This window comes from Carassius gibelio, chromosome B16, assembly GCF_023724105.1.
Source record: "Carassius gibelio isolate Cgi1373 ecotype wild population from Czech Republic chromosome B16, carGib1.2-hapl.c, whole genome shotgun sequence".
NCBI classification, from domain to species: Eukaryota; Metazoa; Chordata; class Actinopteri; order Cypriniformes; family Cyprinidae; genus Carassius; species Carassius gibelio.
In genome coordinates this window covers 10,163,116-10,190,049 of record NC_068411.1, presented here as the reverse complement: position 1 = coordinate 10,190,049, position 26,934 = coordinate 10,163,116, and the positions used below count along the sequence as shown (strand labels likewise).

The 26,934-nt window shown below is 40.6% G+C and overlaps 1 protein-coding gene and 1 long non-coding RNA gene across 2 annotated transcripts; one reads left to right on the top strand and one right to left on the bottom strand.

Annotated features, from left to right (window-relative positions):
- Positions 1-3,870: 3,870 nt before the first annotated feature.
- LOC127975454 (uncharacterized) lies at positions 3,871-5,548 on the bottom strand. The gene is made up of 2 exons (XR_008157525.1): positions 4,573-5,548; positions 3,871-4,482 (listed from the first exon to the last, which is right to left on the bottom strand). It is a non-coding gene; the product is annotated as an uncharacterized LOC127975454 (long non-coding RNA).
- Positions 5,549-9,112: 3,564 nt separating this feature from the next.
- On the top strand, positions 9,113-12,530 carry sox4b (SRY-box transcription factor 4b). Its single transcript, XM_052579549.1, has one exon. It carries the CDS (start codon positions 9,665-9,667, stop codon positions 10,787-10,789), a length of 1,125 nt encoding a protein of 374 aa, XP_052435509.1. The 5' UTR covers positions 9,113-9,664; the 3' UTR covers positions 10,790-12,530.
- Positions 12,531-26,934: the final 14,404 nt, after the last annotated feature.

The window sequence follows — 26,934 nt, the reverse complement described above, 5'->3', positions numbered from 1 at the left end:
TTTAGAGACTGTGTTCAGCGCACTGCTCTGAAAGTGAAAGTCATGACATTTGTTATATTGTAACCCATACTCAGAATCTGTGCTCTGCGTTTAACCCATCCAAGTGCACACACAGCAGTGAACGAACACACACACACACACACACACACACACACACACACACACACACTCAGTGTTTACAAGTCCAACTCTCTAACCATTAGGCCACAGCTGTTTTTCTGATTTGGAAATCCTCACATAGTGTGAATATATTTCATGTAAACACAGAAATGTGTCCCTGTAGCTCAGAAGCAGTCATCAGTAGCACAGGTGTATATCTGTAGAAATACACAACAATGCATTGTGTGAGTCACAACTGTACATTTCTCTTTTTATGCCAAAAATCATTAGGATATTAAGTAAAGATCATGTTCCATGGAGATATTTTGTAAATTCCCTACTGTAAATATATCAAAACTTCATTTTTGATTAGTAATATGCATTGCTAAGAACTTCATTTGAACAACTTTAAAGATGATTTTCTTTCATATTTTCGAATAGTTGTATATTCTTCTGTATTTATTCAGCTTTCAGATGATGCATAAATCTCAGTTTCAAAACATTGACCCCTATGATTAGTTTTTTGGTCCAGGGATGATTTGGTTGCATGCATATAGCCATATAGCCATGTGTTGCCATATAGCTGTTCCTGAACATATCCTTTGTCATGAAAAACAGTGTTGGTGTTGTGTTCGGCTGCTCAGGATTAAATTAAGCATCATAGCCCTACACTTTCTATAAGAACTGATAGTGTCTTATTCATTGTGAGAAAGCATTAAAACATCTGAAACTGATCCACTTCAACATTATCATTGAAATTAGGAAAACATGCCATAAAACCATGATGATGTGATGAGTCCCAATGTAAAACATCTCCACACAAAATAAAAACAATTCCAGCATTTAGTGTTGACTGGAGTCTGAAACACAGCGTGAGCTAATGTGATGACCCAGCCTCAGCTCGCACACACACACACACGCACAAACACGTACACACACACACGCGCGATACGATACATGACCACAGAAACACCAGTGGTGTTACGATCACACGAGTGTGTGACTGAGACAGAGCAGCTGTAATCATGAATGATCTAATACAGCATCTGGATAGAGCTCCAGGTTAAGAATCAATCAATCACCTTTATTTATATAGTGCTTTAAACAAAATACATTGCGTCAAAGCACTGAACAACATTCATTAGGAAAACAGTGTGTCAATAATGCAAAATGATAGTTAAAGGCAGTTCATCATTGAATTCAGTGATGTCATCTCTGTTCAGTTTAAATAGTGTCTGTGCATTTATTTGTAATCAAGTCAATGATATCGCTGTAGATGAAGTGACCCCAACTAAGCAAGCCAGAGGCGACAGCGGCAAGGAACCGAAACTCCATCGGTGACAGAATGGAGAAAAAAACCTTGGGAGAAACCAGGCTCAGTTGGGGTCAGTTCTCCTCTGACCAGACGAAACCAGTAGTTCAATTCCAGACTGCAGCAAAGTCAGATTGTGCAGAAGAATCATCTGTTTCCTGTGGTCTTGTCCTGGTGCTCCTCTGAGACAAGGTCTTTACAGGGGATCTGTATCTGGGCTCTAGTTGTCCTGGTCTCCGCTGTCTTTCAGGGATGTAGAGGTCCTTTCTAGATGATGATCCACCATCTGGTCTGGATACGTACTGGATCCGGGTGACTGCAGTGACCCTCTGATCTGGACACAGACTGGATCTGGTGGCTACGGTGACCTCGGAATAAGAGAGAAACAGACAAATATTAGCGTAGATGCCATTCTTCTAATGATGTAGCAAGTACATTGGGTGTTATGGGAAGTGTTTCCGGTTCCGGTTTACCTAATTAATGCAGCCTAAAAATCCTTTAACGGATTTGGATATTAAAAGCATATTAGTATGTTATGTGTATGCCAGGTTAAAGAGATGGGTCTTTAATCTACATTTAAACTGCAAGAGTGTGTCTGCCTCCCGAACAATGTTAGGTAGGTTATTCCAGAGTTTAGGCGCCAAATAGGAAAAGGATCTGCCGCCCGCAGTTGATTTTGATATTCTAGGTATTATCAAATTGCCTGAGTTTTGAGAACGTAGCGGACGTAGAGGAGTATAATGTAAAAGGAGCTCATTCAAATACTGAGGTGCTAAACCATTCAGGGCTTTAAAAGTAATAAGCAATATTTTAAAATCTATAGGATGTTTGATAGGGAGCCAGTGCAGTGTGGACAGGACCGGGCTAATATGGTCATACTTCCTGGTTCTAGTAAGAACTCTTGCTGCTGCATTTTGGACTAGCTGTAGTTTGTTTACCAAGTGTGCAGAACAACCACCCAAAAAAGCATTAAAATAATCTAACCTTGAGGTCATAAATGCATGGATTAATATTTCTGCATTTGACATTGTGAGCATTGGCCGTAATTTAGTTTTACAAATGCTAGAAACGTGGCTTTCTAAGGAAAGATTGCAAACAAGTAGCACACCTAGGTTCCTAACTGATGACGAAGAATTGACAGAGCAACCATCGAGTCTTAGACAGTGTTCTAGGTTATTACAAGCAGAGTTTTTAGGTCCTATAATTAATACCTCTGTTTTTTTCTGAATTTAGCAGTAAGAAATTACTCGTCATCCAATTTTTTATATCGACTATGCATTCCATTAGTTTTTCAAATTGGTGTGTTTCACCGGGCTGCGAGGAAATATAGAGCTGCGTATCATCAGCATAACAGTGAAAGCTAACACCATGTTTCCTGATGATATCTCCCAAGGGAAACATATAAAGCGTGAAGAGAAGTGATCCTAGTACTGAGCCTTGAGGTACTCCATACTGCACTTGTGATTGATATGATACATCTTCATTCACTGCTACGAACTGATGGCGGTCATATAAGTACGATTTAAACCATGCTAATGCACTTCCACTGATGCCAACAAAGTGTTCAAGTCTATGCAAAAGAATGTTGTGGTCAATTGTGTCAAACGCAGCACTAAGATTCAATAAAACTAATAGAGAGATACGCCCACGATCAGATGATAAGAGCAGATCATTTGTAACTCTAAGGAGAGCAGTCTCAGTACTATGATACGGTCTAAATCCTGACTGGAAATCCTCACATATACCATTTTTTCTCTAAGAAGGAATATAATTGTGAGGATACCACCTTTTCTAGTATCTTGGACAGAAAAGGGAGATTCGAGATTGGTCTATAATGAACAAGTTATCTGGGGTCAAGTTGTGTTTGTTTTATGAGAGGCTTAATAACAGCCAGTTTGAAAGTTTTGGGGACATATCCTAATGACAATGAGAACAGAGAAGAGACTGCTAAACATATGACCATGCCTTGTATATTAGATCAGAGAAGATTACCCTTTGATACTGAGACACCTGAGAAGAGATGATGCTGACCCTCAGAGGACCTCAGATGATGCTAACCCTGAATCAACAAACAGAACTAACAATTATTGCTAAATGTGTGACTGCATCATATAATAACTATTAATTAATAATATTGATAGTTCATCGTCTAGCTGACTACATCTTGTATTATTATTATTATTTTATTTTTTCTAAAATCCTGTCAAATGTGCACAAAGTACTAGCTACTACTAAATATTGTAGAAACATAATTTTCTGTATAGATGCTTTGTAACGATTTGTATTGTAAAAAGTGCTATACAAATAAACTTGAATTGAATTGAATTGAAATACTGCTAAAGAAAAAATAAATAATTTCAACGTTTTATGCTACTGAAATGAGAACTCAAATCCTGAAGTGTGAAATTTCACTCGAGACACTAGAATGAACAGAATGCATAAAGAAATGTCATGAGACCTTCGATGGTAAATGTCTTTATTCATAATTATTTCATGAAAGTATGTTAATTTCTTTAATACAAATAAAAAGCACATGGAAAATGCATGAGACTACAAAAAAGGCAGTTAAAAACAACATCATGAAATCACACATATTCATAAGACCAGACATATGAACCATATTTCCATCTTTCAGTGTTTAACTGAACACATCAGCATCTGCATGTTTCTACTTCTACCGTATGAATGTGAGGTCGATCTGAATTATTTCATATCTTTAAGTCAGACGTTCATAAGGGCAGAACATGTTCCAGCTGTAACATCAAAAATGATTGAAATTAAATTGGCTAAATGTGTTTTAAATAGAACTAGATGTCTGAAGTGATTTATTAACATTTGCAGTAACTAAAATACAATATATTTTTCATTATGTTCTTTGTCCAGCAAACATGTTTCTGAAACTCCTGTCTCAGATTAATAGATTTTATTAAACTGTAAATCATCTGTCGTTTAGTTTAAACACATAATATTTAAAACCAAAGCACAACATTACACAATTTCCTTGTATTCTGAGCTCCTGTAGGATAAGTCTGCATCATAACTGTCTTCTCTGAGCTGCACACACTCTTCACCTGCAATGAGCATGGAGAAAAAGGATGAGTGTGTGTGTGTGTGAGAGAGAGAGAGAGGAAGAGAGAGAGAGATAAGCGTAACACACTCACAGTGAAACAGGAGGCGGAGAGGGAAGAGATCCGGAGGATTCACTCGGAGACGGTTCGTGGCTCTCAGCTCCACAGATGCAGACGCTAGATGTGCTCCCCAGCGCCGGATGATGAGAGCGGCTCAGAGCAGCCCCTAATTCTCCATCAACGCCTGACTGATTGATCACTGCAGGAGGAGACGAGGAAGAAGCTGTTAGAAAGAGCTGTCCCCAAGAGATGTGGCGAGGTGTGCCAGTTTCCCTTCGCCCGCTCAGAGAGAGAGAGAGAGAGAGAGAGAGTCACACACACACACACACACACACACTCGCTCGCTGCTGAGGAGCTGTGCAGCTGTGCTTCAGACAGCGCTGGGATGGATTCAGGTCAGTTCGTCTGGGGCAGCTCTCTCCCGTTCACCGCTGAAAGCAGGACCCGGGAATCTATTATCCAGTTATGGGATGATTCCAGCTGTCTGAGAAGCGGATAGAGACAGGCCTGTGGTCAAAGCCTAACGTCTGAAGCAGAAATGCTATCTGAGTCCATCACGACGATCCGGTGCCACGCAGATGAAAGACACTGTGTTCACTCCTTCAAGAACTCTCGCTCCTCTGGGATCTCCAGCAAGAGCACGAACTCTTCGGGGTATTCCTGTATTCCTCACGGAACGCGAGCGTATAGATCCAAGCCTCAGAAATCCACCTCCAAACTTCCCAGGCATGTTTGTGTCCTCAGAAGAAAGCCTTCCATGCGAGAAGAGACTTGAAGAAGGAATAGTTTGGGAGAGACAAGACAAGAGAGCCGCCCCACTCCCTCCCTCCTAAAAACAGTAGCGAGTGCAGTGTGTGTGTGTGTGTGTGTGTGTGTGTGTGTGCAGTGGCTGCCGCAGTGCGTCTGAGGGGAGAGAGGAGTGAAACACGAGCAGCCCGACTCTTCCCAGAGATCACGGATCAGCTGACAGTCTTCCATCGGCTGAGGAAGGAGAACGAGAGGACCGGGAATCCCTCGCTCGCTCCGCTCCTAATGCTCTAAAGCTCCGGGCTTCTGATATCACTGATAGCCTCCTGAACATGAGATGCAAGTTGAAATCAGTCTGTGAAAGCTGCTCCACCACTGGTCAGAGCCAACCATAATACTTTATTTGACAAAGAGGGACGTCGTAGTGAAACTTCTTAACACTGTTACTCTTTTCACTAAACATGAAAAAGGAGTGTGCAGGATGAAGGTGAAGTCTTCTAAAACTGTATCATCAACAACTGATAACTCTCACAGCCCTGCAGTAGCTCTGTCTGGTCCAGAGAGGAACCTGCTGAGACACAACGCTCAGAGCCAAGGATGGATGCACACAATCAGCCTAAACCTTTCTTAAACTCACACAGTTTCGTGAGGTCAAGCCCCATGCTCATCAGACGTGTTGAACGGGGGAAAGACCTCGCTGCTCTTAGGTCACTTCAGAGGAGCTGTGGTCAGGTGAAGGTGTTAATACACCATATGCCTCGTCTGGTCAACACCACCTGCTCAACACCACTCTCCGTTTCATACACAACACATGAATCAAAGGCCTTCCTGAACAGCTGCTTCAGATGAAAGCATTGGCTACATGTGTTGATGTGTAGAGTACAGAGTTTCTTACAGAAGTCACTCTCACGCTATTTGTGTTAAAAGCACATTCTCCCATTACTGCTAGCTGCTATGATCATGACCACATACTGTCAGAGGAGACAAGTGCACTAGATTTGAAAAGAAAACCTCTGTCATAAGAAGAGGAAGGATAGAAAGATGACGTTAATGCCACTTCAGAATTTCATTTCTGCTTTTGAATGAATGGTAAACACATCTGCCCCTCTTTCCAAACACAACAAAACACACCGACCAGACAATGTTGAGTGTTTTGCATACACATTTCCTTAACATTCACATTGAGTGCGAAGGCAAACCGAGAGCAGATGGACTACAGCAGCACACTTTCTTTAACCCTTAATTCTCCATTCGTGTCTCTCGTCTGCCCATCAGGTGTGAAGAGCGCGGGGTTTGCCTGTAACTGCTGCTGAGTCACTGTTATTTCATGGGAAAATGTGTCAATCTGAAGCTTTGCTTGTGCACTTCCACAAATATACTGATATTTTGTTTAGCATTTTCTTTGAATATGAACAGAAATTCATCTGTTTTCAGTGCAGTTAAAGTATCATTTTATTCCACAATAGAAAGTGTAATAAAAGCTATTTTCACAGTGTTTCTCTCACACTTTTTTTTGTATTTTCAGATGAAGTCAGTCACTCTTTCAGAGCGCCCCAGGGAACAGAGCTGTGGTGTATATGAACAAAACCACAGGGGAATCACTGAGACTCCTCCAAACATCTCTCCAACAGTGTGTGTGTGTCTCTGTGTGTGTGTGTGTGTGTGTGTGTGTGTGTGTCTCTCTCTCTCTCTCTCTCTCTCTCTGTGTGTGTGTGTGTCTCTCTCTGTGTGTGTGTGTGTGTGTGTGTGTGAATCACACGTCCCAGAGGATTTCAGCTGCCTGGCTAAATCCTCTCCATCAACAGGTAGCAGGGAAATGTTTATTTTTTTCTATTAATACTATTTATCTATTAATGCTTTAAAGCTTTTTCAAAATGAGATTACACTCAAGTACACTTAAGAGAGCCACCATTCTGCATAGGCCAACATCAGAAAAAGACCAACGTCTAATCTAATCTCTGTCTGTTACACTTGCATCCAACCTTGACACCAGCAGATGTACACTACTCTAGCTGAACTTTCAAAATCAAAGTTTGACAACAAAAGTCTGGTCAGTGCACGCTGGGATCTGTGTTTAAATGATTAACCAGGAATCACCAGACAGCTGCTCGGCTGATGAGATAAGATGTGTCTGAAGCAGCTGTTCAAATACACTTTGCATGATATGATGATCAATATCTTCATTATAGCGCAGCAGATGTGCTGTTTCTTGTCAGTGCGTGACACAGATTTATGTACATGTGTGACCTACATATACGCAAGGTGTCTGTGTCTAAACAGAGAAGCACATGGATCTGGCTGTGCACACATGAACTCTGCATGTGTTCTCAGAGCAGATCAATTATTAATCACTGATCATTAGATGTGTGGGCTGTGCACTGCAGAACCGTGGAATGAAGTGAAAGACCTGCAGATGACATTACATGTCAAGCAATAAGAGTAATGGCCTGTAGTCTATACTTCATTAATAGTAGCTAAAAACTGGATATGCCAGTGACCATGCAATAATAGCCTACTGCCATTAAATCTGATAGTAGGTTGTGGTTATAACGTTGGCTTGTGTGTTATAGACGCCCTGCACCTGCTGCTTTGCCATTTGCATGTTTACAGTCGTGATCTGTTTAGCCATAAAGTTATACACCCCTCGTGAATAAAGATAACGTGTTTTATTATCATTATTTACTCACGTCCATCGTGCATTTATGTATAGGTGTGCTTTATCATATTTAATCAAATACAATGTTTTGAAAAGATGCAAAGAATCTAAAAATATTCTAAACAAAGAGAAAATAATAAAACGCAATAAAAGACATATAACGTTTCCATTGTATTTGTTAAGTTTTTAATTAGAGGTTCTATAAAGATACAATAAGCATGATGTAATTATGCCATGTCTGAGAGTAACTGTTATTAAGTGCTATTCTTCTTTGAACAATGAATATTCCTCTCAGGACCCATGAACACAAACAGATGCCTGAGGTTCCTCTGAAGCCCTCAGGCCTGAGCTGATGGTAAACCATAACAAGGATGTGAAGCAAACCATTGTGAAATATCTCTTGGATGCTCGTTATGTAATTCTCAGACAAATATACATTCTGTTGCATTAACAGCAAACGAACTGCGTCCCTTGGCTCCACTGCGCCACCTGGTGTCGGTCACTGCGCTCCAGCGTTTGCTCGATGAGTGTTTTAACCCGTTTATGGCCGTAGACCTCCAGACAGTCCTGGTCAGAACATGCAGCAGTGTCTGTGAAACATCACGGGCAGGAGGAGGAGCAGATGTACGATGCAAACTTGTTCTGGTGCATTCAGTGAGCTCATATCTAGAGCGTTTCATAGCCTTGACTCTGATGATGCACGCGCTGCTGCTGCTGTGTTCAGGGTGAGGGGCGTGTCTTCTGTTTTAAGGACCGCCCTCTTCAGACTCCGCCACAACATTATCGCGCACAGACTGAACTCTCTCACACTGCATGAGCTGAACCCAGCACAGCAGATACTGGCCAGTACACTGAAAGACCATCGATCACTCATAGAGAGAATACTTTCATTTACATCGACGTATTGGCAATTTAATCTCGTTTTGTTTCTTTATATGTGAGTGTGAATGCAGTCTGACATAGAAATCTCCAGATTTATTTTCTTACTCTACTATTTTCTTCTAAGGATTAAAAGATCACGCCTCCCTTGTCGATATGCAAAAATGAAAAATACACATCAGCGTTTACCTTTAAAACCAAGTTTGTCGTGTACACTGGAATGAGGTCAGACCCAAAGCTCCTCATTGCACGCGTTGATTATTATTAGATTCCTCTTTTTTTGCGCCAATGAAAAGAGAGTGGGCGTGTTTTTGGCTCGGGGAAGGGTAGAGACAGCAGCTCATTGGTCGGCCGCCGTCGCTATTATACCATTGGAAACGGATAAAGCTGCATGAAGCAGAATACAGTCTGTTGAAACTTACAGACTGCTTTAAGAGACGAACTCTTGTGCTAGCATCACATCCCGGTTTTCCCGCATGGTTTGAGCGGGGAAGGCTATGCAGAAGGAGTCAGATATCTTCAGAAACTCGAACAGAATACACACTAACACTGAGCCCTCGCACCACTGCGCTCATATACAAACTTTCAACTGCTCTTCGACTGTTACAGCATTATTACTGGATGCACGGACACTGTGGAAATCGGACATGTTTTCAGCTCCGTGAACTCTTTGATAAAGCCCCGAAGCAGAACTTCAGACACGCCAAGCCACGGCACTGAGCACGACTGAAAGCGCGTGTGTGGTGCACCAGCTCTCCTCAGGACTACTATCAGACTGAGTTTTCTCTGGCGACACGTTGGACTTGAGAGTGCACGCTCTCTCGCTCTCAGACCGCTGTAGCGATGGTCCAGAAAACCAGCAGCACGGAAAACCCCGATGCGCTGTTTGCTGGGGACTCGTCCGATTCCGGCGCGCTGGATCTGGACATGGCTTCTTCCCCGACCCCCGGCTCCACGGCATCCGGGGGTGACAAGCTTGACCCCGGCTGGTGCAAAACCCCCAGCGGTCACATCAAGAGACCGATGAACGCGTTCATGGTGTGGTCACAAATCGAGAGGCGCAAGATCATGGAGCAGTCACCGGACATGCACAACGCGGAGATCTCCAAGAGACTCGGCAAGCGCTGGAAGCTCCTCAAAGACAGCGACAAGATCCCGTTCATCCGAGAGGCGGAGCGCCTGCGGCTCAAGCACATGGCAGACTACCCCGACTACAAGTACCGGCCGAGAAAAAAGGTGAAGTCGAGCGGCTCCAAACCGAGCGAGAAGGGAGAGAAGCTCAGCGGGAGCAGCTGCGCCAGCGCCGGCTCCAGAGCGACCAAGAAGAGCGGGAGCTCCAGGTCCACGAGCAAGCCGCACAAACTAGTCCTGACCGGCGCCAAGGCAGCGTTCCCCGCAGATCACCACTCTCTCTACAAATCCAAGTCCGCGTCGGCTTCCAAGCAGATTCCCGACAAGAAGGCGAAGCGGGTGTACGTTTTCGGGGGCGGCAGCGGCATAAGCCCGTCTTCAGCAGCCGTGCCCGGCAGCCCGACCCTGAGCAGCTCCGTCGAGTCCAGCGACCCGCTGAGTCTGTACGAGGACGGCGCGAGCAGCGGGAAGGAGGGCGCAGATTCCCCCAGCAGCGCGTCCTCGGACCGCCACCGGTACACCGGCATCCGGGCGTCCTCGCCCGCTCCGTCCGCCTCGCACTCCTCCTCCTCTTCATCGCAGTTTTCCTCTTCCTCCGACGAGGAGCTCGACGACGACATGCTGGACGTTAACCCGAGCCCGGGCTTTGACAGCATGTCCATGGGAAGCATCGGCTCGTCGGTGCTGGACAGAGACTTCGACATGCACTTCGAGTCCGGGGCTTCTCATTTCGAGTTCCCCGACTACTGCACGCCGGAGGTGAGCGAGATGATTTCTGGGGACTGGCTGGAGTCCACCATTTCTAACTTGGTGTTCACGGCTCACGTGCTGAACTAGGGGAAATGCGTCTGAGGAAGAACACCGAACACAAGGGATAACAGACAAGTGTGTTTGTTTGTAAAATAAGCCACAGTGTGACGGCTCCAGAAGCTGAACAGATGCTGCGGTGCTTTGGTGAAACGCGGACAGGATGGAGAAGCGAAGCCGCGCGTCAGACGCTTTGTCGCGGCACGGCCGGAGTCATTTCCCCGCGCTCGGAGCGAGAGGAAGAAATCCACCAGAAGTGCTTGAGAAAACACGTTCTGAACTGGAAAACTGTGATTGATTTGCACGTACATGAAGGCGGCCTTTGGTCGCCTGTTTAATCGTTTTTACTTCGGAAGAGACGTTCATGAACTCGAACTTCTTATGAACATTCGCCTTGTGGACTTGATTGTTTAAAGAGGTACTGATATTTAGGCTGAGTTTCAGCGCGGTGGATTTATTAAGAAGGTGGGTTGACAAAAGACAAGCCGTTTTTTACTTGGGGGGGGGGGGGGGGGGGGGCATGTTATCTGTCGTCTCTTGTATCGAGATCTCTGTAAGACTGTCGAACAGTTCAACTAGAGTTAGGATGATTTAAATGGATAGATGGCGCTATGTTTGATTTCTACTCGCAGAAAAAAAAAAAAAAAGAAAGAAAAAGGAAAAGAAAAATCACCAGCTGTTTTCATTTATTACCTTCAGGATTCTAACACAAACTCAAATCTGTGCTGAACTTTATATACTACTCTCTACAATTCAGGACCAAACTGTTAATTTAGTCATGGCTGTTCTTTTCTGTTCTTCAGATGCCATGTTTATATGGATGTATTTATAATGAAACAGTTCGTCTTATTTTTGCATCTGTCTGTCTGTCTCCTTCTCCGAAGAAGGGCTAGAGTTTCACCTTTGTTTTTATATTTAAATGTAGACTTTTGACACTTACAGAGAGGAAACGTTTGATTATTTTCTCAGTGTATTTTTGTACAAATATATATAAAGGGGGGGATTTTCTAATTTGAAGAGCCAGTTGGGTCTGAATCGACCTCCTGTTTCATGTTTACAGTCTCAATCTGCAGGCGTCTTAAAGACACACACACACACACACACACACACACACTTCAAAAACACAGTTCAAGCCAACATGTGCTTCGTTTTTACATTTCCCTGATCGTGCCGAATTAAACCGATTGTAGCTTTAAAACGAGCGATTTTCTTGAGGTTTTATATCTAATATCTGATCGTTACACATATTCAAATGGTCCATTTGAGTTTCGCGACGATTATGAACTGTGTTCCTCATTGTATTTGAATATTTAATCTTTTCTACTTGTCGGATAAGTATAGCTAATTGTTTTAGTATCTTAAGGCATGGTGAATAGATTTGTATTTCTGATTCAGGTTTATAGATGTTGTGTAAAAAAAAAAAAAAAAAAAAAAGGAAAAAACCCTCTGTACAGCTGTATCATAGGCTGAAAAGATTGTGTGTTTTTGTATGTTATTGCGCTTTATCTCGACAGGCACTATCTTTATACATCCTTGCTTAGCCTTTTCTTAATTTCAAGGTGCTTGTTAAGGATTTTTATATACAGTTGAAATATATTAACTTTTTATTTCTTCCATTCTGTGCAATATGCTGTGTAGAAATCTTGTTTTGTCTAATCATGCCAACACATGCCAGCTTATCGTGTCAAGTCCCTGCCTGTCAGATTGTTATATGCTCCTGTACAGAACTTTTTCATAAAGGAAATAAACTCAGCTGGAACTGAACCCTAAACACTGCCGTTGACTCACTTTTGTTCTTATTTGCATAAGTGGGCGTGTCCCTGTGCTCCAGTTGAACCGTCGGTCTTGTCTGTTTGGACTTGCAAAGCACACATTACCTGCCTCAACGATTTTAACGCTCACATAACAGCAGCTGCGCGTTGCTTACTGTAAATGGCCTTTCTATCTGAGCACGTTTATAAGTGTCTGGGGTCAACATACAATACGCCTCATGGTGACAGTCATTTAATGTGCGCGTGCCAGGTCACTGGAGTTCGCGTGCTCCCTGATTATGAATGCACTGAAAGGTGATCCATGTGGCTTGATGCACTCAGTGACTGGCTGTGGCAGACTCTCCTCCCTTTCCCCTTCCCCTTCTCCAGACAGTCTGGGCTCTCAGACAGGGGGATGGGCTGCGAACGACTGCATGCATGATATCTCCCCTGCACTGACACGCACAGAGCAATATAAGTGAATTTATTTAAGAATGCATATAAACAACCCATGTGGCACTGGAGGTGCACGCACTCAAAAGAAGCTTTGCTGCTGTTGCACCCCCAGTAGAATATTCTGTAGAGTCTTCTGTCTCGGGTGGTGTGGGGGTCTCCAGAGGGAGGGGTGTCAGACCTGAAAGAAAGACAGCTCAGATATCACGTCGGAAGTATCCTCGGTGCAGTTTCGCGTGGGTGCAGTCATTGTCTTGTAGGCAGCACATTATATCACCGTTTCCTCCAACAACAACAACAACAAAAAAAGGTTTATCCTTCATAAGAAGCCGCTAGAGAGTACAAGTAGACAAGCACAGGTTTCACCATTTTCACTGCCTTACACAATCACAGCAGAGTCTGTCTCACAGTATTTTTCATGATGTGTAGCCAAATATTATCCCTAAAATATGAATGAAAGCACTGCTGCACAGTGAGAATACATCTGCTTCCGTTTACTGATCTGCTGTTGTTCTGTATTACTGAATACAGTTATTAATGCTTTGTGTACATGAGATCAGACATCATAAGTGATCATTAATCATATAATTATGAATTTTTAATTATTGTCAACAATTGGCCTATGAAATAAGTGACTATGACTAATCCTACTATTATACTGAACCATTAAATTTTATTGAATTTATATTTAAATTGAACAAGATTAATTCTGTGTGTTCAATTGTCAGTATGATTTTTTTTTTAATATACAGTTTGGTACAGAATTTTCTTATTGTAATATTTCAAATGGCCTTCATGTAATAATAATACAAATGATAATAAAATCCAAAAGCATCCTGATCTAAAACTGCTCTCAGTAAAACACAGGACTCTGACACTAATGTGTTTTAATATTAAAGAGACTCTACTAATACGGAGCATAACTGTGTATGAAATGAGGGCTGAGGAAGTTGATTTGAGTTTGTTGCTGAGGTATAGTGTGATGATGCTGGCTCTGTGCTGATCTCACACTAACTAGAACACTTGAGGTCAAATACAACCTATTAAGGGGACGACGAGCTGGTGAACAGGACTGAAGACGGGAGCACAGTCTGAACCGGTGTTCACATGTGTTTCTGGCACAGTGTGTGTCCTACATATACTCTGAGAAATCAATGTGTGTAACGCTGTGCTTTAGTAAACTACATACAAATATCACGTTAAAGAGTGCAAAAACATGTTAAACATGTTTTACATGGTGTTTTACCTGTGATCAGTCACAAAACCTCATTATTATAACTGATTTTTAAATAACAATGATGATAAACATTTGTATTGCTATTTTGGTGGAATAAAACATAAAGATGTGTTGATGTTTCATTGTTCAAAGGGAGTTATCCAGTACATTTTCTCTTTTGTCATAAACATAAACATGCCTTAGTCACAGTTATCTTTGAGTTTCAAATATTGTAGTTATCACTCAGTGACTGAGAATTATATATTATCAATGGTCAATTTGCCAGCATTGTAAGCATGAAATTGAATCAGTGTTTCCTAGAAATGCATTTTGCTGTCAATGTACTAACTATTAATTTGACGTTATTGTCATTGCAAGAGATAATGTGTCTAATATTTACTGTATGTGTATGGTGTGTAATGAAAATGCTAATTTGAGTAAAATGAGTGCAGTTGCAACTAAACGATGGTAGATATTTATTTTTTAGAATGACTTGTCAGTTTTGGGAGAAAAGAAAACAGTCCTCATTACTGGAAGTCCTTGAGGAAATTTGCTGCATTCATAAACAAGAGATACTTCAGATATCTTCATCTGAAGCCAAACAAACCACACACCAGAGCCGAGTGAACTACTGATGTTAAGCAGAGGGTTTTACACTTCATATTTTGCTTAATGAACTCAATAGCTGTCATTTATAATTTCCTATATTATCATTAAATACACCTCATGAGTTAAGTTTACTACTTTCTCAGTGTCAAACTCTCTGTATTTTCATGTAAACCACATGTGAATTAAATACTAAAAACTCTTCTCTGCGTCGTAATAACGTTATTCTGTTGTATTTAATCAGACTTTGCTCAGAAATATAATGGGGTACTTTTTTTTTATCACTGTTGACCTAACCAGTTTATCACATTGATTGAGTAGGATAATCTTGTATCATACTGATATAAAATGCAAAGAGTAAGAAAATATATTCCATTCGGGATCGTAACTGAGAACATGAAGTGCATTAAACATAATGTTACCTCAGTGTTTCCCAAACTGGGCTTCATGAAGGGTTCATACAGAGTTTAATAAAAAGCTAGCAATTAGCTAAACCAAAAAAAATGTAAAATGAAAATAAATAATTTAAAAATAAGAATTCCAAATTAATTTGGAAACTGCTTATGTAATCCAGATAAACCCAGCTCTGATTATCACATGCACAACTAACTATATTTGGGGGGTTTCTTTGCATTAATGATTCAGTACATTATTTGTGATCTTATGACTGGAGCTTAATTTGATAATTATTTGATAATACATAAGACTACATTTGAATGAACTGAGTTTAAAATTACCATATTTTCCTAACATCTATCAGGACACTCAAACAGTGACATTATATATTAAATGTAGTTAAATAAATGTAATTGCATTAATGTGCATCGTCGCATTTAAATGTAAGATGTCAGAATCCAGGTATATCAGGACACTCTTGACATTGAAATGACTCAGGATTAAGAGAACAATGTCATTCATATATACAAACATAAAACAACAAACAAACAAACGATTGTTGATGCCCCTAGCAAGTTTTATTAAGGCTAATTTATTTAACTTATCCTATGGCCTATATATTTAGTAAAATAAACCCCCACTTTTCTTTCTTTTCTTTTTCTTCTGGAAATTACCAGTGCAATGGTTTATAATCCATTCAGTTGAATTTTGGGGTAAAATAACACAAAAGCAGACACATCCTTGTTCCCAGAGAAAGCTTCAATGGCACAAACTCTTGGAGAACACGACTGAGATGTAAAGAATCAAACGCTCCCTCGCGGTGTTTGTACCGTGGAGAGCAAACCGATCCCGATTTACCGATTTCTCGTGCACGCGCGAGTAGCCTCCTCCAGTAAGTTGCTCTCTTTGTTGTTATTTAGTTGTACGGAGAGGGCGGGACTCGAACTGAAATGAACAAGGCGCGGCCAAGAGCCCCTTCCTTCACACGTGTAGACAAAGGGACCCATCAACACAACCCAAACATGCAGGGAAAAGTTTTCCCGTGCGCGCGACTCCACGCCAGGACCTCGCGAGGCGCTCAGGTGAGTTAGCGGCACGCGCTCAGGTTAAGCTTGTTTCGCGCCCAAATCTGTTTCGTCTGTGAGTTCTGTCTGGGAAAGTTGTCCAGGAGTTGTGCGTCAGCTCGCAAAGTTGAGCACAAAGCCGGAGGAGCGCTCCTTTGTTCAGCGCGCGACTCCAGATGCTCCAACTATTGATGAAGATGAAATATGAAGAAAGAGTGGATGGCAGAAAAACGAGAGGATGTATTTCGGAGAAACAAGAGCTTGAGAGTTATTTTACACTTTTGGCTCATGTGGGACTAAGGATGGCGCAGGAAGACAAAGCTGTCAAAAGTTGATTGGTGAAGGAAGTTGATCGAAAATTACGCATTCAAAAGTATTTCTCATTTAATATTAAACGAAAGCCGAGTTTGTTTCAGGAGAAGCTCCAGGCATTGATCTGTTCAATCTCCCGGATGATGCAGTAGGCTAGTTAATCGCGAGGCTGATATCTCCAGTGATCTGAGCACGAATAAGCTACATACTGATTAATTCAGCACACTTGTGCTTTTAATGTCCTAATTAAATCGTTCTCTATTAAATGCGATGCTTGGTGCCGTGTGCGGTGATTAGTGCGCGTGATGGACGCATACTGTTGAGATTGTGTGAAAGAGCAACAGGTTCAGGAGCATTCTTTGTTCCAGAACTTCGAGAGACACGACGAGGCTCTTTGTTCCTCAGACACCGAGCACAGAACACGAAGAACCATCTCAGCTAGTTCTCAAATACATCACATTGAACTGAATGGTGTTGAGTTTTAAAAAGTTTGCTACAGAAAAAAAAAGAAAAGTAAAAACGATTAAAATCAATAATTTACCAAATGAAGTAAGAAGTCCATCACTCCCTGTTGAAATACACATTTTAACATAACTTTCACGCCAGAATAGGTGAGAATAAATTAGACTTTTACAGAAAATGCAGCACAGCTCATGTTAGTATTTCTGAAGTGATCGCTTGACTTTATTTCAGTTCTCCTGGAATAAGCTTGTTCTTGACACGGACATCAGCACAGGTCATCTGGAGACCCGAGCTTAGGTCACTTCTTAACAAGTGTCACATCTTTCATACAAATGTGTTGTTTCTTCTCTCTAGCTTTCGCTTCTACAACCCCAATGCAGTCGATAGATGTGCACAGCTGAATCATTAAAAATGTACAACAAATACAAATATAAATGTTATTTAAAATTGTAATTAAATTGCTTAATCCCAAAATAATTGTCAGCTCGATGTATTGTGTCTCAGATGACCAGTGGGCCTGCCCTGGCTGCCAAGATGTGGAGACTGTGAGACATGTTTATTAAACGCTTTTTAATAGTTTTTTATATATATAGGCAGGGCAGGCCCACTGGCCATCTGAGACACAATACATCGAGTTGACAGTTATTTTGGGATTAAACAATTTAATTAAAATTTAAAATAAAATGTGTGTGTTTGTGTGTGTGTGTGTATGCATTTATTATTATTATTATTATTATTAAAACCGCATGTTTTGTGTTGTAGGCCAGCATGCACGGGACTTTCAGCAGACGCCCTCTGAAGGATTTCATTAATGATCATTTTTCGCTGTGGAATATTTTTACTTTCCTTCTGGATTATTGGATATTCACAATGAGAATTACTTTCATCGTAGCATTAGACACCATGGAAAAACATAAGGTAAGTGCCCTACATTTAAAACGCATTCGGTAAGCTATTGTAATTTAAAAATGTGTAGAATTCATAACGTCTCCAAAAATTAAAATAGAGAACTACATATTTTAAAATGTGTGTTTGAACGTACAGAACTGAGCACTTCATTATGGACTAATGCACGGTAAAGTCATAATAGCGTGTTACTCTAATGGATCGATGCAACTCTTCTCGACGCAATTGCGCTGGGCTTCGCGATGACGTCATTCAAGTGCTGCACCTGTCAGTCAGGCGTGATTGAAAGCCTCAGACTGTCTCTGAGAGCTGTGTGTGTGTGTGTGTGTGTGTTTCTTCAGCAAGTGTGGAGCTGGACAGCGCACAGTTTCCGCGGGAAACACTCAGAGCCGCACTGCAGCCCTCTTCTTTATCAGATGAAAGTGTGGGATGAGTCACCCCTTCATCTTCCTCTAACTCTTCACCAGAGTCCAGGATCGAGTGAGCTCAGACTGCGTCGGAAGCAGCCAAGCATCCCGCGCACGGCGTCTCTCTGCTATGATGTCATTAGCAGCCAATCAAACGCGAGCGGGAATCGTACGAGCCAATGGCACGCCAGGCGGCCCCGCCCACCGCACGCGCTGTCCATGTTGGAAATGAAGTAATGCAGAGAAAAGCAGCCAGAAGTACACCGAGGTCTGGTGTGTGCTGCAGTCTCAGAGGATGAGAGGACAGGTTCACCTGCTGGGAGGAAGAGGAGACTGAGAGGACATGGCTTTACAGATCAAACACTGAAATCAAGTGCTCAGAGTTTCATTCACACTGAACACTTAACACAAGCGTTTAGAGGAGATCTCACTCTGTTCTTCTGTTCTCTAACCTGTTCCTTTCATCCGCATTATTGAGAGGAGTCTGATGTCAGTGTGCAGCTGTAGAAAGCTCAGTTCTCAGTTCAGTCTCTTCTGCGTATGAATGTGAAGCTGAGCTGAGCTCCAGTGCACCTTGGCTCTCACAGCTCCAGTGCATCTGTCCCAACACTACCCTCCTGATCACAACGGCCAAATGCTCATGTCTGATTGTGGCTTTGCTTTTGGCCATTATTGCATTTTTATTATGAAAGTTAAAAATAAAACAAAACAAATCAGTAAATGATTCAGTGGCAGGTTTACATGAAAAGACTCAAATTGACCCAGTCAGATTTCTCCTGATCCGTCTGTTTCTGATGTGATTCATCTGAAGCTGCAGTCTGCTGTCAAACATCATCATTTGCTGGATCTTTATTAAAAACCACACAAATGGCAAATCTTCTGCTCTGACTGATGGACGAATATGTGACCCTGGAGCTTGGGTATATTTTTAGCAAACAGCCTTATTTTTATTATTAGGGCTCAAGCCCGAAGGGGCGAAGAGCCCTATTGTTCTTCTAAGGATTATTCTTCTTATTATTATTTTTTTTATTTTTTATTAAACCTTCCGGGGGTTTTTAGGGGCCTTAACATGCTCAAAAACTCTTGAAAATTGGCACACACATTGGAATCTGCGGCCATCAGGACGCTGCAGAGGCTGGGACCCGGGCGTGGCACAGGGGCTCTACAGCGCCCCCTGGAACACCTTCAGAAATCTTGAACCATAGCTCACACACACTTGCATGTATTTATATGAAACTCGGTACACTTATAGATCTCATTAAGCCGAACAACTTTCACACTTTATGTCTTAGGCTCCGCCCAACAGGAAGTCAACTATTCAGGGCTGTTTAAAAAAAGCATGCTCTGGAATTTGAAATACTCCTCTGAGGTATTCAACCCGTTCGTCACGAAACTCGGTGAACATGATCTCAAGACATTGGGGATGAAAAATTGCGAGGGGATTTTTGATATCTCGAACTGTTTGCCCGTGGTGAGGCGTTTAAATTATGGCGAGAAATGAGAAACAGGAAATGTCTAATAACGTCCACATACATTTCCTGAATTTGATCAAACTTGATTGGTTTGTTCATTGTATGATACAGATCGTATATATGTGACTATTAAGAGTCAACGTTATAGCGCCACCAACTTGCAGCAGGAAGTGAGTCATTTTCAAAATGTTTTGAATTTAGCATCTTATTTTTACTCGATTTCCTTAAAACTTCATCAGAATAATGACAAAACACGGCCGATGTAAATCTGTTGTGGGGATATTGATATCTAATATGGCATTGCCATGGCAACGTGTCAAACTTGAATGTTCTGTTATGGTGAGTTTGAGGCAGACAACAAGCTCAGACTTACATGAAACTCAAAATACATATCGGTATTATTGATAGCTAGACAATGGCAAAAGCTTTTAAAAGGGCGTGAAGGAGGCACGCTATAGCGCCACCTTTTGTCAAAAGTGGGGGGTTAGTTTTAGCTACAGACACAAAACTTGGTACATAAATTGTTCTAATCAAGACGGACAACTTTCTAATTCACAATCATAAGCTACGATCAACAGGAAGTCGGCTATTTTGATTTGAATGTGTATTTTTGAGATTTTACAGTTGTGAATTAATGCATACTCCTCACAGGGGAAGTACACTATACACACCAAACTTTGTCTACATGAAGAAAAACCATTGAGGAACTTAAATTGCGAACGGATTTTGGTTAGCTTGAACGGTTTTGTCGTGGTGAATTTTTGAAATGACAGTAAAAAGGGAAACATTAATTGTCTTGTATGTTTAAATTGCAGCTTCCAAACACTTAAAAGCATTTTTTTATACAAAGATCAAATCATTCTGAGGAAATATGCATAGTTTCACGACTTTACAACACTGTATGGATAAAAGAAAATTAAAAAACTGTCAGACTTCTCAACTGACATGATCTCACTCTGGCCACCCTGTCTGTGTGAGGGAAGGGAGGGGGAGAGGGAGGGGGAGTGTGAGGGGGTTGGTGACTGTGACAGTGTGTGTGGACTGTAGGGAGGGGCTGTCTGGCAGAGAGAGAGAGAGAGAGACCTAATCATCCCTTTAATAATCAGGAAAAAAAAAATCTGTATTTTAAATTGTTATTGTTTTTGTTGTTGCTAATGGTGGTGTTTTTTCCTTTCATTACAGGTTAAGAAATCTCTTAGGCCTTATCCTTTTCTGACAGTTTTAGGGATTTAAAAACATCCTAAAAACCCTAATTTGTGCTGCAAATAATAATTTCAAACTCATTTGATACTGACCTATGACAACCTGTGACGTGACATGACATTTATTAATCTCATAGATGTAACAGTAAAACTCTTCAACTGACAGATAAAGCTGCAATGCAAGCAAAACTATTTCACAAATGCTTATAGGTCATTAAAATCATTACAAAACACTAATACATTATTTAAGGATTTGGTAACACTGTAAAATAATGTCTAATTTGTTAACATTATGCAGTATAACATAGTATGCAGTCTTCGTAGGGCACCAACTCCCAGAGGGGGCACCATCCCAGTTGCTCAAAAAAAAAACAAAAAAAAAAACATGCGCCATTCTCCCATCCGCGCTCGCGACCGCTCACACCTCATGTTTGCGGCTGAATGTTCGTAATTGATGGATGGACATCTATGCCTGGGTATAGGACATCAGCAATCCGGCACAGAGAAAAGAAAAATAAAGAAAATAAAACAGGCATAAAGTTGTCTTGACATTGGACTTTCTAGAGTCTCAAATTTAGGGCCGGTCTCTAAAGTTACATGTGATATTGTTATACACTTTTCTAACGTCAGTAGCATTTGAAGAGAATGACTTACAGTCATAAAAACAACTGTAATTGTTCATCTAGGTGACAGCTATAATGCACAATTAATTTGAATGTTTGATATTTATTACAACAAACTGTAAGTCATATGTAAATTATGCTACTTTTTCACATGGGCTCAAATGCAAATTTGAAGCTCAATAGCATTTGAGAAGAAAGACTTGCAGTCACAAAACAATTGTAATGTGTTCATATAGGTGTCAGCTACAATGCACGCCTTATACATTTTTTATAAATATAAAAATAAAGTGTTACTAAATTTATATATATATTGTTCTGTGTATGTGATTTCAAAGTCTAGATTGGTCGGATTAACCCTTTAACTGCCGCATCCCTTAAAACTTGATTGTCAGAGGGTTACTGTAAATGCTTATGCCCGCTGGGCACAATTTTCCCGATGCCACCGGGGTGGCGTTGCACTGATGGCTTGAGCCCGACATCGCTGCTTGCAGCTATATTTTTAATATTAAAATATTTTTTTAGCATATTTTATTTAAAACAGCCCCCCAAAAAATAAATAAATAAAATAAATAGAAAATAAATGAATAAAAATAAACACTTGCATTGGTCAAAATGATCAATTTTTCTTTAATACCGAAAATCATAAAAATATTAAGTAATGATCATGTTCCGTGAAGATATTTTATACATTTCCTACCATAAATATATAAAAACGTACTTATTAACTACACACAGTGATTGGCCGATAGTCTCTGTCAGATTTATTTAAGGAAATATTGTAGAGTGCAATATTATGTTGCCACAATCAAATAAAGATTTTAAATTGCAGGCTAAGTGTGACTAATTAAACAAGTGTATGTTCAGTTAAATGTCAGTTTAATGTGTGCTTCTTGTAAACAGTTAGCAGATATGCATATAAACAGTTTTTTAATTAACAGAGGGGAATAATCATATCTGATAGACATGTAGACGTAAAAGAGAAGCAACCTGGACTCGAGAACAGCTGTTACTTCTTCTCAGCTGGTGAATGAAAACAAGAATATAATCACAGGAACATTTGGAGTTGGGATAACCTCCAAAACCAAAGGTGATACCTGTTTAACAGCTCATTATCATCAAATGTTTCTAAAATGTTTCTGTTCTGAGGCAGATTGCTTTACCAGCTATTTTAGGAGAGTTTGTGGTTTAAACTCTTCTTCGCTGCTCCTAATGTTTCACAGATTTAGGGTTTAGAGCTAAAAGGCTTTGTGTGTGATACTCTTGCTGAAATGTGTATGAAGACAGTGAGTGCTGTGTGTGTTCGTGATGAACTGCTCCTTCATCTCACACACACTGCATCAGGTGTGTTTGAATCAGGCTTGAACACTCTTTCTCTGTTTCAGTTCAAAGTGTTGTGAACATCTGCATTGCTTCTGTTTCCATTGCAAATGAGCCCAAATGGTTAAACCGCACCGCTGTGGTGATGAAGGACAGATGGTACTACACATGTGTAATGCACGGGGAATCAGCGGTCTACAGATTAGTCACTTTTATCAGAATAAAACTCCTCCTGACCTTAAAGTGACCAGCCAGTAAATGACATCATGCATGGGAATAAAGCAGATCATCTTAAAGGGGAAGTACAACAAACCATTGTTTACTCCCCCAAACCTTTCCAGTTTCTCTCTTCTGTGGAGCATGAAATACGATCATTTGAGAAACTTCTGTTTTATTGTCCATACAATGAAAGTCAAGTGTACCCAAATGGTGACCAAATCTGTTGACCATCATTCTGCAAAATATCTTCTTCTTTTTGTTCTGCAGAAGATGACCTGTCCCTTTAAGAGACCTTTCACTAAGCTTACAGTCGCTAACTTTGCAGAACGTTCACAGAAGTGTATTGCTCAGTAAAATGTGCTGATGAAGTGATAAAGATGGATGAGATGTTATTCCTGGACTGAAGTGAACTGTGACATCGTGAAGCATTTATATCTACTGTTTACTGATTACAGTTTTTTCAGCTGCTTCCACACAACATCTTCCTTGTCACACAGTTTCTGAAAGCTGTCAGTCAAACAGCAGAAGCACACACCAGATCTAAAACATACACTCATTCTCAGACTTTGACTCAGTTTTCAGTTTTATAAAACACACAACACACACATCTAGCAGGAGTTAATATTATGGCAAAGGTGTTTGCAAATGTTTGTGATGGTGTGGTTGCGTTGTTGAATGCACTGCTTCATTTTGCAAGAGATGTGTGGCATTTTGCATTTTTTGTGTGCAATTCTTTGATTTGTGTGTAAAGTTTTGAAAGAAAAAAGGCATTGGAAAACTACAGTAAAACACGTCAGAGTGTGAATCAGAATGGAGAATCAGTTCTCGGTCACTGAAAAGTGAAAAGCCTCATTTGACAGCAGTGTCAAGAGACCAAACACACACTTGCATCAGAAAAGAGTAAAAACTTCTCTCAGAAATTATGAATTGCAATAGTTGCTAAGTGAGGACTGGCGTGTAATGAGTTATTATAGTGTACAAGCATTTTTAACATGAATATATGAATACATAAAAGCTGGAGTCTAATGAACTACAAAAATGAGTGTTTATCGTGATGTAAGGCATTTGTTTGTGTATATAAGTCCTAAATGTAACCATTACTCTATTGAAACACACACTTTGTAACACAAACACACACAAACGTGGGAATTTCCTGAGTATCAGCGTGTGTTTATCAAGTCCAGGAGATCCATCGCTGCTGCATCAGAACTCATTTAGTGATAGTTACAGCAAGGAAATAGAAATTCAGTCTGGTTATTCTGTATAATCAGACAATATAAAAAAATAAAACAGTAAAAAACAGAACTTTACTGTAAAACAATATTGTAATCAGATTTAATTTAATTTTACAGTAAAAACCCATATTTTATGATCTGATACAATGTTAATATTCAAACCTACTGAAGTATTAATATCTGTTTTGTAGCATTATAATACACTGAAAAGCACCAAAAACATGTTTTCACTGTAAAATAAAAGGTGACTTTTTCTTGTTTTTATTCTCACTAGTCAAGTCAAGTCACATATAGCACTTTAAACATATCAGATTGGCAAAGCAACTGAACATTAGCTGTAAATATAACAGTAATCTTCTTTACAATCACATCAAATGTAAGGTTAGATGTATTACAGTTTTCCACCATACAGAATCCAACTGGTAACCAGTTAACAGATTTTTACAGTAGCATTTTTATAGTAGATACTTGACTAAAATGAATAAATACACACATACACAGCTTCATTCTTTTATATTTGAGATTCTTCTTAGTGTAGATTCACTTTGCACATTCATTAACCCACTTCACCAGGTGATCCTGGTAAACTAAGCTGATGTTCAAACATTTAAGCAGAAGCCTTTTGATGAAAAGCTTGTGAGTGTGTGTGTGTGTGTATGTGTGTGTGCTCTTGTTTTTGTATCATATCAGGACACAACTCTGTATAATGACATGGGTATGACACAGGTATTACAAGGAGAGGGTGACTTATGAGGACATAACCCATGTCCCCATTTTTCAAAACACTTATAAATCATACAGAATGAGTTTTTTTGAGAAAGTAAAAATGCACAAAGTTTCCTGTGAGGGTTAGGGTTAGGTGTAGAGTTGGTGAAGGGCCATAGAATATACAGTTTCTACAGAATAAAAACCATTACACCTATGAGATGAACACACTTTACACAAAAACAAACGTGTGTGTGTGTGTGTGTTTGAGCTCAGTGCAGTAAAACTCAATTCCTCATGCATGGGCTGAAGTCCAAATGCTCTCATCACATCACATGACCTGCTCGTCACGAGGTCAGAGGTCACCGGACAGTCTGTCCTGCCAGAGCAGTGACACATGTTGCTCTTTTCCAGTCTGTCTATCCATTCTCACGACAAACGAAGGTCATTTCTGTGGCGCCCACCTTCGAACAGTGTGATAGTAATGATGTTAGTCCACTCAGCTGTGTCCAGAACACAAGACTTTCAATTATAAGGCTGATTTCAGCTTTTGGCCTTTTGTTATTTGAGTCTACTAAACAGGTTGAACCTGACGTAGATTTCATTTTGGTTTTGCTGGTCACTTTAACCAACACATCATCACTTTTAGCCCAGATCTGGTTCACCTTGAAGGAACCTCATCTAGTATTAAAAGCTTTGGCTGAAAGCAGAGACACGCTATAGGAACATTCCTCGATCTGCTTATATTATGAGCCCTGATCCCATATGTAATTGAGGACTGTTAGCGATTCAAGAGCTCAGCTATATAAGTTAGCAAGTGTTTATTGTAAAAGCGAAAGCTGCCAGTGGAATTGGGCTTTTGGAAGCATGCTTGACACATTAAATCTAGACCTCCTGCTGGGGCTTGAGCTGCACATGGACTTCACAGCCCAAACCACGCCAAATCAGTGTGTTAACACACTCGATGCAGCGTCACAGACAATCTGCCGAGTACCGACTGAATGAGGTGCTTTAAACCAAAGCATGAAATCTTTAAATTCTTGCTGAATGCAAAATAAAATATTATATTTATTTATTTATTTGGAGAATGAATGAATGCCCTGCTTTGAGGATCATCCCCTGATTGCAGAGATTTGCAGATGTGGGTAGACTGTGCTCAGGATGTCTGCAGTCTCTGAAGGCTTGAACATGCTCACCAATGCTTACCGTGTGACATACACTGCTGTTAGTGTGTCTGCCGATGGTGATGATTGCTTGGCTAGCCAGTTGCTCCTGCAAAATGTTGCTCCAAGCATGTATTTTCATATTAATATTGTTGTATTGTTGCAAAATAGACTTCTTCTCCAGGGTTGTTCAGTCATTGTTCAAAAAGACCGTTGGCAAAGTTTGTCCTGCTCCTCCTCCACTGTGATTGGTTGTTTGGTTGAAAAGTGGCAGGGATGAGCACTGCATTGGACCAAAAGTTTCAAATGATGTGCAGGTGCTCAGCATTAAATAGACACCAATCACGCTGCTGCTATATTTAATAAGTGACGCTCTTATTGAAAGCAGGGGAAGAACACTGTCGGCCTCAAGGAAAAGTGCTTTGGTGGACACAGGGCCTTAAGGCTGGTTGGATAAATGTGGCATTGTATATTACGAATATTGTTGGCTTTTTGATGAATTGCATTTATAAGTCACTTAAAGTTGAAGTGTTATGCATGAATGTAAATGTAAACTGATCTAAACAGTCTGGTTGATGTGAGAGGTTGTTCTGTCATCATTAAAAAGCTTTTAAAACATCAGTTAGGATTTCTACAGTACCATGAATACAATGCAGTATTTCAGCT